Here is a 13,476-nt window from a genome sequence, read left to right as displayed (position 1 = left end):
TTCCTCCAACTCCCATCACAAGGGATACTCTTGTCTTGTTCTCTTTGATGCAATGAAGCTTTCCTTTTGAGACTTCCTTTCTACCATCTTTTGGACATTCCAGTCTTTCTCTTCTAGGTTAGATCTCCTGTTTTTTTAAATTTCACTTCTTCCTCTTTTTTGGTTCATTGTGCACTGCAATGGAGAATTTGAATATGTGCAAATGTCTCTAGTCTACTTCACCATTGAGCCATAACTTGGCTTGTTAGAGAATTCTGATCTAAAACACATTTTCTCTTAGAGTTTATAAGGGGTTTTCCTACCACCTTCTGGCTCCCAGGGTTACAGCTGGGAAGTCTGATGCCATTCTGCTACCCAAACCTTTGGGTTTTTTTCTCTCTAAAACCTGCAGGATCCTATGTTTATCCCTGGCATTCTGAAATTTCATGATGTCTTCAGTGTCTTTTGTGATTTTGGTTTCATCCAATCTTCTGGGAACTCAAAAGCTCCTTGAATTTAGAAGCGTTCCTTTAACTCTGGGGCTTTTTTAAAAAATTTATTTCTTTGACAATTTCCAACTCTCTGTCTGCTGTTTTCTTTAGAACTGAAATTTGTTAAGCTTCCTCTGATTTTCTTATCTTTCTATCATTTTGTTCTTGGGAATTTTCCTTTTTGTTCTTCAGTGCTGTCCTTGACTTTACCTTTTCTTTTGGCTTCCAAGATTTTATTTCTTTTTTTTTTTTAATTTAATTTTATTTTTTAACTTTACAATATTGTATTGGTTTTGCCATATATCAAAATGAATCCACCACAGGTATACATGTGTTCCCCATCCTGAACCCTCCACCCTCCTCCCTCCCCATACCATCCCTCTGGGTCGTCCCAGTGCACCAGCCCCAAGCATCCAGTATCGTGCATCAAACTTGGACTGGCGACTCATTTTATATATGATATTATACATGTTTCAATGCCATTCTCCCAAATCATCCCACCCTCTCCCACAGAGTCCAAAAGACTGTTCTATACATCAGTGTCTCTTTTGCTGTCTCATATATAGGGTTATTGTTACCATCTTTCTAAATTCCATATATATGCGTTCGTATACTGTATTGGTGTTTTTCTTTCTGGCTTACTCCACTCTGTATAATAGGCTCCAGTTTCATCCACCTCATTAGAACTGATTCAAATGTATTCTTTTTAATGGCTGAGTAATACTCCATTGTGTATATGAACCATAGCTTTCTTATCCATTCATCTGCTGATGGACATCTAGGTTGCTTCCATGTCCTGGCTATTATAAACAGTGCTGCAATGAACACTGGGGTACACGTGTCTCTTTCAATTCTGGTTTCCTCAATGTGTATGCACAGCAGTGGGATTGCTGGATCATAAGGCAGTTCTATTTCCAGTTTTTTAAGGAATCTCCATATTGTTCTCCATTGAGGCTGTACTAGTTTGCATTCCCACCAACAGTGTAAGAGGGTTCCCTTTTCTCCACACCCTCTCCAGCATTTATTATTTGTAGACTTTTGGATCGCAGCCATTCTGACTGGCATGAAATGGTACCTCATAGTGGTTTTGATTTGCATTTCTCTGATAATGAGTGATGTTGAGCATCTTTTCATGTGTTTGTTAGCCATCTGTATGTCTTCTTTGGAGAAATGTCTATTTAGTTCTTTGGCCCATTTTTTGATTGGGTCATTTATTTTTCTGGAATTGAGCTGCAGGAGTTGCTTGTATATTTTTGAGATTAGTTGTTTGTCAGTTGCTTCATTTGCTATTATTTTCTCCCATTCTGAAGGCTGTCTTTTCACCTTGCTTATAGTTTCCTTTCTTGTGCAGAAGCTTCTAAGTTTAATTAGGTCTCATTTGTTTATTTTTGCTTTTATTTCCAATATTCTGGGAGGTGGGTCATAGAGGATCCTGCTGTGATGTATGTTGGAGAGTGTTTTTCCTATGTTCTCCTCTAGGAGTTTTATAGTTTCTGGTCTTACGTTTAGATCTTTAATCCATTTTGAGTTTATTTTTGTGTATGGTGTTAGAAAGTGTTCTAGTTTCATTCTTTTACAAGTGGTTGACCAGTTTTCCCAGCACCATTTGTTAAAGAGATTGTCTTTAATCCATTGTATATTCTTGCTTCCTTTGTCAAAGATAAGGTGTCCATATGTGCATCGATTTATCTCTGGGCTTTCTATTTTGTTCCATTGATCTATATTTCTGTCTTTGTGCCAGTACCGTACTGTCTTGATGACTGCGGCTTTGTAGTAGAGCCTAAAGTCAGGCAGGTTGATTCCTCCAGTTCCATTCTTCTTTCTCAGGATTGCTTTGGCTATTCGAGGTTTTTTGTATTTCCATACAAATTGTGAAATTATTTGTTCTAGCTCTGTGAAGAATACCGTTGGTAGCTTGATAGGGATTGCATTGAATCTATAAATTTCTTTGGGTAGTATACTCATTTTCACTATATTGATTCTTCCAATCCATGAATATGGTATATTTCTCCATCTATTAATGTCCTCTTTGATTTCTTTCAACAGTGTTTTATAGTTTTCTATATATAGGTCTATGAAGACCTACAAGACCTTTTAGAACTAACACCCCAAAAAGATGTCCTTTTCATTATAGGGGACTGGAATGCAAAAGTAGGAAGTCAAGAAACACCTGGTGTAACAGGCAAATTTGGCCTTGGAATATGTAATGAAGCAGGGCAAAGACTAATAGAGTTTTGCCAAGAAAATGCACTGGTCATAACAAACACCCTCTTCCAACAACACAAGAGAAGACGCTATACATGGACATCACCAGATGGTCAACACCGAAATAAGATTGATTATATTCTTTGCAGCCAAAGATGGAGAAGCTCTATATAGTCAGCAAAAACAAGACCAGGAGCTGACTGTGGCTCAGACCATGAACTCCTTATTGCCAAATTCAGACTGAAATTGAAGAAAGTATGGAAAACCACTAGACCATTCAGGTATGACCTAAATCAAATCCCTTATGATTATACAGTGGAAGTGAGAAATAGATTTGAGGGCCTAGATCTGATAGATAGAGTGCCTGATGAACTATGGAATGAGGTTCGTGACATTGTACAGGAGACAGGGATCAAGACCATCCCCATGGAAAAGAAATGCAAAAAACCAAAATAGCTGTCTGAGGAGGCCTTACAAATAGCTGTGAAAAGAAGAGAAGTGAAAAGCAAAGGAGAAAAGGAAAGATATAAACATCTGAATGCAGAGTTCCAAAGAATAGCAAGAAGAGATAAGAAAGCCTTCTTCAGCGATCAATGCAAAGAAATAGAGGAAAACAACAGAATGGGAAAGACTAGGGATCTCTTCAAGAAAATCAGAGATACCAAAGGAACATTTCATGCAAAGATGGGCTCGATAAAGGACAGAAATGGTATGGACCTAACAGAAGCAGAAGATATTAAGAAGAGATGGCAAGAATACACAGAAGAACTGTATAAAAAAGATCTTCACGACCCAGATAATCACAATGGTGTGATCACTGACCTAGAGCCAGACATCCTGGAATGTGAAGTCAAGTGGGCCTTAGAAAGCATCACTATGAACAAAGCTAGTGGAGGTGATGGAATTCCAGTTGAGCTATTTCAAATCCTGAAAGATGATGCTGTGAAAGTGCTGCAACTCAATATGCCAGCAAATTTGGAGAACTCAGCAGTGGCCACAGGACTGGAAAAGGTCAGTTTTCATTCCAATCCCAAAGAAAGGCAATGCCAAAGAATGCTCAAACTACCACACAATGCACTCATCTCACATGCTAGTAAAGTAATGCTTAAAATTCTCCAAGCCAGGCTTCAGCAATATGTGAACCGTGAACTTCCTGATGTTCAAGCTGGTTTTAGAAAAGGCAGAGGAATCAGAGATCAAATTGCCAACATCCGCTGGATCATGGAAAAAGCAAGAGAGTTCCAGGAAAATATCTATTTCTGCTTTATTGACTATGCCAAAGCTTTTGACTGTGTGGATCACAATAAACTGTGGAACATTCTGAAAGAGATGGGAATACCAGACCACCTGATCTGCCTCTTGAGAAATCTGTAGGCAGGTCAGGAAGCAACAGTTAGAACTGAACATGGAACAACAGACTGGTTCCAAATAGGAAAAGGAGTACATCAAGGCTGTATACTGTCATCCTGTTTATTTAACTTCTATGCAGAGTACATCATGAGAAACGCTGGACTGGAAGAAACACAAGCTGGAATCAAGATTGCCAGGAGAAATATCAATAACCTCAGATATGCAGATGACACCACCCTTATGGCAGAAAGTGAAGAGGAACTAAAAAGCCTCTTGATGAAAGTGAAAGCAGAGAGTGAAAAAGGTGGCTTAAAGCTCAACATTCAGAAAACGAAGATCATGGCATCCGGTCCCATCACTTCATGGGAAATAGATGGGGAAACAGTGGAAACAGTGTCAGACTTTATTTTGGGGGGCTCCAAAGTCACTGCAGATGGTGACTGCAGCTATGAAATTAAAAGACGCTTACTCCTTGGAAGGAAAGTTATGACCAACCTAGATAGCATATTCAAAAGCAGAGATGTTACTTTGCCAACAAAGGTTCGTCTAGTCAAGGCTATGGTTTTTTCTGTGGTCATGTATGGATGTGAGAGTTGGACTGTGAAGAAGGCTGAGCACCAAAGAATTGATGCTTTTGAACTGTGGTGTTGGAGAAGACTCTTGAGAGTCCCTTGGACTGCAAGGAGATCCAACCAGTCCATTCTGAAGGAGATCAGCCCTGGGATTTCTTTGGAGGGAATGATGCTAAAGCTGAAAGTCCAGTACTTTGGCCACCTCATGCGAAGAGTTGAGTCATTGGAAAGACTCTGATGCTGGGAGGGATTGGGGGCAGGAGGAGAAGGGGATGACAGAGGATGAGATGGCTGGATGGCATCACTGACTCAATGGACGTGAATCTGGGTGAACTCTGGGAGTTGGTGATGGACAGGGAGGCCTGGCGTGCTGCAATTCATGGGGTCGCAAAGAGTCGGAGACGACTGAGTGACTGATCTGATCTGATCCGATCTGATATATAGGTCTTTAGTTTCTTTAGGTAGATATATTCCTAAGTATTTTATTCTTTTCGTTGCAATGGTGAATGGAATTGTTTCCTTAATTTCTCTTTCTATTTTCTCATTATTACTGTTTAGGAATGCAAGGGATTTCTGTGTGTTGATTTTATATCCTGCAACTTTACTATATTCATTGATTAGTTCTAGTAATTTTCTGCTGGAGTCTTTAGGGTTTTGTATGTAGAGGATCATGTCATCTGCAAACAGTGAGAGTTTTACTTCTTCTTTTCCAATTTGGATTCCTTTTATTTCTTTTTCTGCTCTGATTGTTGTGGCCAAAACTTCCAAAACTATGTTGAATAGTAATGGTGAAAGTGGGCACCCTTGCTTTGTTCCTGACTTTAGAGGAAATGCATTCAACTTTTCACCATTGAGGATAATGTTTGCTGTGGGTTTATCATATATAGCTTTTATTATGTTGAGGTATGTTCCTTCTATTCCTGCTTTCTGGAGAGTTTTTATCATAAATGGATGTTGAATTTTGTCAAAGGCTTCCTCTGCATCTATTGAGATAATCATATGGTTTTTATTTTTCAATTTGTTAATGTGGTGTGTTACACTGATTGATTTGTGGATATTGAAGAATCCTTGCATCCCTGGGATAAAGCCCACTTGGTCATAGTGTATGATCTTTTTAATGTGTTGTTGGATTCTGATTGCTAGAATTTTGTTAAGGATTTTTGCATCTATATTCATCAGTGATATTGGCCTGTAGTTTTCTTTTTTTGTGGGATCTTTGTCAGGTTTTGGTATTAGGATGATGGTGGCCTCATACAATGAGTTTGGAAGTTTACCTTCCTCTGCAATTTTCTGGAAGAGTTTGAGCAGGATAGGTGTTAGCTCTTCTCTAAATTTTTGGTAGAATTCAGCTGTGAAGCCGTCTGGACCTGGGCTTTTGTTTGCTGGAAGACTTTTGATTACAGTTTCAATTTCCATGCTTGTGATGGGTCTGTTAAGATTTTCTATTTCTTCCTGGTCCAGTTTTGGAAAGTTGTACTTTTCTAAGAATTTGTCCATTTCTTCCACGTTGTCCATGTTATTGGCATATAATTGCTGATAGTAGTCTCTTATGATCCTTTGTATTTCTGTGTTGTCTGTTGTGATCTCTCCATTTTCATTTCTAATTTTATTGATTTGATTTTTCTCTCTTTGTTTCTTGATGAGTCTGGCTAATGGTTTGTCAATTTTATTTATCCTTTCAAAGAACCAGCTTTTGGCTTTGTTGATTTTTGCTATGGTCTCTTTTGTTTCTTTTGCATTTATTTCTGCTGTAATTTTTAAGATTTCTTTCCTTCTACTAACCCTGGGGTTCTTCATTTCTTCCTTTTCTAGTTGCTTTAGGTGTAGAGTTAGGTTATTTATTTGACTTTTTTCTTGTTTCTTGAGGTATGCCTGTCTTGCTATGAACTTTCCCCTTAGGACTGCTTTTACAGTGTCCCACAGGTTTTGGGTTGTTGTGTTTTCATTTTCATTCATTTCTATGCAAATTTTGATTTCTTTTTTGATTTCTTCTGTGATTTGTTGGTTATTCAGCAGCATGTTGTTCAGCCTCCATATGTTGGAATTTTTAATAGTTTTTCTCCTGTAATTGAGATCTAATCTTACTGCATTGTGGTCAGAAAAGATGCTTGGAATGATTTCAATTTTTTGATTTTACCAAGGCTAGATTTATGGCCCAGGATGTGCTCTATCCTGGAGAAATTTCCATGTGTGCTTGAGAAAAAGGTGAAATTCATTCTTTTGGGATGAAATGTCCTATAGATATCAATTAGGTCTAACTGGTCTATTGTATCATTTAACGTTTATGTTTCCTTGTTAATTTTCTGTTTAGTTGATCTATCCATAGGTGTGAGTGGGGTATTAAAGTCTCCCACTATTATTGTGTTATTGTTAATGTCTCCTTTCATACTTGTTAGCATTTGTCTTACATACTGCGGTGCTCCTGTGTTGGGTGCATATATATTTATAATTGTTATATCTTCTTCTTGGATTGATCCTTTGATCATTATGTAGTGACCTTCTTTGTCTCTTTTCACAACGTTTGTTTTAAAGTCTATTTTATCTGATATGAGTATTGCTACTCCTGCTTTCTTTTGGTCCCTATTTGCATGGAAAATCTTTTTCCGGCCCTTCACTTTCAGTCTGTATGTGTCCCCTGTTTTGAGGTGGGTCTCTTGTAGACAACATATGTAAGGGTCTTGTTTTTGTATCCATTCAGCCAGTCTTTGTCTTTTGGTTGGGGCATTCAACCCATTTACATTTAAGGAAATTATTGATAAGTATGATCCCATTGCCATTTACTTTATTGTTTTGGGTTCGATTTTATACACCCTTTTTGTGTTTCCTGTCTAGAGAATATCCTTTAGTATTTGTTGGAGAGCTGGTTTGGTGGTGCTGAATTCTCTCAGCTTTTGCTTGTCTGTAAAGCTTTTGATTTCTCCTTCATATTTGAATGAGATCCTTGCTGGGTACAATAATCTGGGCTGTAGGTTATTTTCTTTCATCACTTTAAGTATGTCTTGCCATTCCTTCCTAGCTTGAAGAGTTTCTATTGAAAGATCAGCTGTTATCCTTATGGGAATTCCCTTGTGTGTTATTTGTTGTTTCCCTTGCTGCTTTTAATAGTCGTTCTTTGTGTTTGATCTTTGTTAATTTGATTAATATGTGTATTATTCTTGGGGCGTTTCACCTTGGGTTTATCCTGTTTGGGACTCTGGGTTTCTTGGACTTGAGTGATTATTTCCTTCCCCATTTTAGGGAAGTTTTCAACTATTATCTCCTCAAGTATTTTCTCATGGTCTTTCTTTTTGTCTTCTTCTTCTGGGACTCCTATGATTCGAATGTTGTAGCGTTTGATATTGTCCTGGAGGTCTCTGAGGTTGTTCTCATTTCTTTTAATTCGTTTTTCTTATTTCCTCTCTGATTCATTTATTTCTACCATTCTATCTTCTAATTCACTAATCCTATCTTCTGCCTCTGTTATTCTATTTGTTGCCTCCAGAGTGTTTTTGATCTCATTTATTGCATTATTCATTATATATTGACTCTTTTTTATTTCTTCTAGGTCCTTGTTAAACCTTTCTTGCATCTTCTCAATCCTTGTCTCCAGGCTATTTATCTGTGATTCCATTTTGATTTCAAGATTTTGGATCAATTTCACTATCATTATTCGGAATTCTTTATCAGGTAGATTCCCTATCTCTTCCTCTTTTGTTTGGTTTGGTGGGCATTTATCCTGTTCCTTTACCTGCTGGGTATTCCTCTGTCTCTTCATCTTGTTTATATTGCTGAGTTTGGGGTATCCTTTCTGTATTCTGGCAGTTTGTGGAGTTCTCTTTATTGTGGAGTTTCCTCGCTGTGTGTGGGTTTGTACAGGTGGCTTGTCAAGGTTTCTTGGTTAGGGAAGCTTGTGTCGGTGTTCTGGTGGGTGGAGCTGTATTTCTTCTCTCTGGAGTGCAATGAAGTGTCCAGTAATGAGTTATGAGATGTCTATGGATTTGGAGTAACTTTGGGCAGCCTGTATATTGAAGCTCAGGGCTGTGTTCCTGTGTTGCTGGAGAATTTGCTTGGTATGTCTTGCCCTGGAGCTTGTTGGCCCTGTGTGGTGCTTGGTTTCAGTGTAGGTATGGATGCGTTTGATGAGCTCCTGTCAATTAATGTTCCCTGGAGTCAGGAGTTCCCTGGAGTCAGAATTTGGACTTAAGCCTCCTGCTTCCAGTTATCAGTCTTATTTTTATAGTAGTCTCAAAACTTCTCCTTCTATACAGCACCACTGATAAAACATCTAGGTTAAAGATGAAAAGTTTCTCCACCGTGAGGGTCACCCAGAGAGGTTCACAGCGTTACATGGAGAAGAGAAGAGGGAGGAGGGAGTTAGAGGTGACCTGAATGAGATGAGGTGGAATCAATAGAGGAGGGAGCAGGCTAGCCAGTAATCACTTCCTTGTGTGCACTCCACAACTGGACCGCTCAGAGATGTTCACGGAGTTATACAGAGAAGAGAAGAGGGAGAAAGGAGACAGAGGTGTCCAGGAGGATAAAAGGGGGAATGAAAAGGAGAGAGACAGATCCAGCCAGTAATCAGTTCCCTAAGTGTTCTCCACCGTCAGGAACACACAGAAATTCAGAGTTGGGTAGAGTAGAGAGGGGTTAGGGAGGAGACACAGGAGACCTGGTGGAGAAAAAGGAGAGTCCAAAGGGGGAGAGAGCAGTCAAGCCAGTAATCTTGCTCCCAAGTGAAAAATGGGTACTGAAAATTAGGTTCTTAAAGGTACAAAATTGGTAACAAATACCTAAAAGCAAAAATTAAATATCTAGAGTAGAGTTTGGAATTTCAGAAATACAATGTTAAAGAAAAGAAGAAGGAAAAGAAATACAGAAAAAGAAAAAAAAGTCACAAAAATTATAAAGAAAATATAGGTACAAAATTGATAACAAATATCAAAAAGCAAAAGTTAAAAATCTAGAATAGAGTTTGGAATTTCAAAAATACAATGTTAAAGAAAAGAGGAAGAAAAAGAAAGAGAAAACAAAAACAAAAACAAAGTCACAAAAATTATAAAGAAAATATAGGTACAAAATTGATAACAAATACCAAAAAGCATAAATTAAAAATCTAGAGTAGAGTTTGGAATTTCAGAAATACAGTGTTTAAGAAAAGAAGAAGAGAAAGTAAGAGAGAAAGAAAAAAGTCACAAAAATTATAAAAAAAAAATATAGGTACAAAATTGATAACAATTACAAAAAGCTAAAATTAAAAATCTAGAGTAGAGTTTGGAATTTCAAAAATACAATGTTAAAGAAAAGAAGAAAAAAAGAAAAAGAAAAAAAAACAAGGTCACAAAAATTATAAAAAAATATATATATATGAAGTTTACTTTAAAAAAAAATAGGGTCTTTTTTTTTGCAAAGTAATAGTAGGTTATAAAAGTGAAAATTGAAGGAGTAATAGAGGACTTAATTTTTAAAAAATTAAAAAAAAAAAGAAAGAAAGAATGATCATAAAAATAGTAAAAATATATCTAGGACTTTCTCTGGTGGTGTTGTGAGTATTGTGGGGTCAGTTCATTTTCGGCTAGTTCCTTGGTCCGGCTTATATTTCTCAAGATCTATAGGTCCCTTCCTATGTAGTTGGTACTAATGACAGGGTTTTAATCTATTGCCTGTTGCTTCCAAGGCGGTTCCCTCTGTTATTGCTTCTTCTGTTTGCTGGTCTCTTCAGTGTCTGATTTCCACCCTGATACAAAGAGGGCGATGATGGACACTTTCTTTTTTCTCTTTTAGGCTCACTTGTTCAGTCGCGCTGTGGGGAGGGAGGGACGCTGCAAACAAATAACACTGGCGTGTGCTCGCAGTGCCTCAGCCACACTGGGCCTGCCCCCACTCACGGCGCGTGTAGCCTCCCTGCCCACACTGCTCAGCCTCTAGGTTGCTCCACCGGGAACCATCCGAGGCCGGCCCTGGGCTGCCTGCACCTCCCAGGTCTAAGCCGCTCAGGTTCAGGCACTTGGGTAGTCCTCAGAGGCGGAGACTCGGTTGGGCCTGCGTTTTGTGCCCTTCCCAGGTCCGAGCAGCTCAGGTAATGAGGTGTTTGGTGAGCACAGTTGCTTATCGCCTCCCCGCCACTCGGTTTTCTGGGTGTACAATCGGTGCACCTTCTCAGGCGGATGTTGACCGTCCAGAACCCCAAGAAGTCTTAGTTAGCAAAGAAGCCTGCTTACAGTTTTGTAGTTAATGTCTCTCTGGGGCTGTGATTGCCCCCTTCCGGCTCTGGCTACCTGTCACTGGAGGGGGATGGTCTGCCGCCGGCTATCTCTGTTCAGTCCTTTGTTCCGTGCGCAGGCCTGGTGGCGTCTTAGGTTAGGGCTGGCTTTTCGCGTGGTAGATATCCCACAGTCTGGTTTGCTAGCCCAAATTATTTTGCTCAGATAGCACTCGGGGCATTCAGGCCAGATCCTTACTCTAAGCGATGCAGCCCGCACCTCCCTGCCCAGCCCCCGCTTGCTAGTGGCGGGTGCAGGCGTCTGCGCTGCTTCTCCACTGGGGGAGTTACCGTTGGGCTCGTAATCTGTGGGTTTTAATTGTTTATTTATTTTTCCTCCCTGTTATTGTTGCCCTCTGTGCTTCCAAGGCTCAGCACAGACTCGGCAGTGAGAGTGTTTCCTGGTGTTTGGAAACTTCTCTATTTTTAAGACTCCCTTCCCGGGAAGGAGCTCTGTCCCTCCCTCTTTTGTCTCTTTTTTTGTCTTTTATATTTCAAAGACAATGGGTTGCTTTTCTGGGTGCCTGATGTCCTCTGCCGGCATTCAGAAGTTGTTTTGTGGAATTTACTCGGCGTTTAAATGTTCTTTTGATGAATTTGTGGGGGAGAAAGTGGTCTCCCCGTCCTATTCCTCCACCATCTTAGCTCCTCCTCGACTTTCCCTTTTCTTTGGAATGTTTTATTTCAGCTACCACATGTTCATTTCCAATAGCTGGCTCTTGTTCTCTGCATGCTAAGTTTTATCTCTCCTAATTTTGTTTAATCCTGGTTGCTATTGAAGCCAGAGAGAGGGAACAGAGACTGGGGTTCTCCCCATTAAGAATGCTGGCTTTTACTGGGTCTTCTTCCTGTCCATCAACTTGCCCAACCTCACCCCCAGCTAAAGCCATATTTCTAGTTTAACTTCTTTCGGCTCTCAGCCAGTCCCTCGTTTCAGCCGCCAATTTCTCACATTGCTGTGGTAATGGGAGACCCCTTATCTTGTTGAAAATAAGTCTTAACTTGAAAGAATTATGATTTCAGCCTACAGTGTTGCTAAGAGGACAAGTCTTGTAATATAGCCACTTGGAAAAAAAAATACGGTCCCATAGTTCTTGGAGACATTTTGCGCTCCTATAAGAAGCGCCCTCTAATGGTGAATACTTATAACACATTTCCACCCTCTAACAACTCAACAGTATTTCTTCAGTTCAGTCTCTCAGTCGTGTCCGACTCTTTGCGATCCCATGAATTGCAGCACGCCAAGGCCTCCCTGTCCATCACCAACTCCCGGAGTTCACTCAAACTCACGTCCATCGAGTCTTCAACATAGAGACAAATTCTGTGTAGCTCTGTTGGTATCATCTGAAAGCTGCCTATATTTAAATGAAGATTATCATTTCAACCATCCTCCTTTACTGAAAATAAGGGAAAAAGACAAACACATAGCCTTTTGCTTCTTTCTGCCCCACAGTGTCTACCCAGGGGTAGGCACACAGCAGAGGGTGCCAGCTGGTGTACTGACCTCATTCCTGGTTCCAGAGGACACATGCAGCACAGAGGAGAGCTGAGCCTTGGAGTCTGATTGCTTAGGTTTGCCATTTCCATAACTGACTCAAGTCCTTGAAGCCTCAGTTTGTCAATCTGCAAAATGGCAATAATACTGCTTATGATACTGATGGGAGGATTGGATGAGATGATGCCTAAGAAGCAGCAGACACATGGCCTGGGTTTGGGAAATGTTTGCTATGTAACTATTGTTACTGTTGTTGCTATTACTAAATGTCCTGCTTCTCCTCCCTGTGCCCAACCAGTGATCCACTACGAGGTTGAAGTTTGGACCGGGGATGTAGGCGGAGCAAGCACCACTGCCCGAGTATTCATGCAGATTTATGGTGAGGAAGGCAAGACAGAAGTGCTCTTCCTCTCCAGCCGCTCGAAGGTGTTTGAACGGGCGTCCAAGGACACATTCCAGGTGTGTGGGGGTAAAGCCATGGTGGCGGAGGGGTGCCAAGAGAGGGCTCAGCATATGTCTGAAAACAGAGGGACTGGTTCTCAGCCCTGGCTTCTTGTTAGAACCATCTGAGGAGCTTTAAGAAACTAGTGTCATCTAGTCTACACCTGGATCAATTACATGAGAACCTCTATGGTTGGATATGTTCTCTGTGTGTGTATGTGTGTGCTCAAGTTGTGTCCGACTCTTTGTGGCCCCATGGACTGTAGCCCACCAGGCTCTTCTATCCAGGAAACTTTCCAGGCAAGAAAACTGGGGTATGTTTCTAAAATCTCTACCAGTGATACTAACATGCTGCCAATTCTGAGAACGGCTGGAGGGTTGATTCTAATTTAGCAAAATATGACGCTAGGGCCTTGGTCACCACATTCATTTCCAGCCTTGGCCTCTGATTCGACAGCTCACTCAGTCTAAGAGTAGGGCATTGGCTCCCAACCAGGATACTGGGAAGCCTGGAGTCTCATGACTCTGTTCTGAGTGCCCCAGGCCACCTCATGTCCCTTTGAGTAGCAGAGAAAAAAAGATGAGAACGTAAGCATGTTGTTGGCAGGAGAGAAGGACCCAGGGTGGTGCCTTTTAAAGGGCATGTGAATGTCTTATATGGGACACAAGTGCATGTGTGCATATGTGTACGTCTGCAGCTCT

At 40.4% G+C, this 13,476-nt stretch overlaps 1 protein-coding gene across 2 annotated transcripts in view; it reads left to right on the top strand.

The window, feature by feature from the left end:
* The window catches only part of LOXHD1 (lipoxygenase homology PLAT domains 1), a 137,358-nt gene that overhangs the window by 32,205 nt on the left and 91,677 nt on the right, over positions 1-13,476 (top strand). For both annotated transcript variants that reach the window (XM_086372372.1, XM_086372371.1), the window contains exon 7: positions 12,632-12,792. In XM_086372372.1, coding sequence (XP_086228498.1) covers positions 12,632-12,792 — 161 coding nt within the window. The remainder of the gene's footprint in view (positions 1-12,631; positions 12,793-13,476) is intronic.

Source organism: Bos grunniens, chromosome 24, assembly GCF_055505025.1.
Source record: "Bos grunniens cultivar Pamir isolate PY7600 chromosome 24, Bosgru_T2T1.0, whole genome shotgun sequence".
Lineage (NCBI taxonomy): Eukaryota > Metazoa > Chordata > Mammalia > Artiodactyla > Bovidae > Bos > Bos grunniens.
This window is presented reverse-complemented; position numbering and strand designations above follow the sequence as displayed.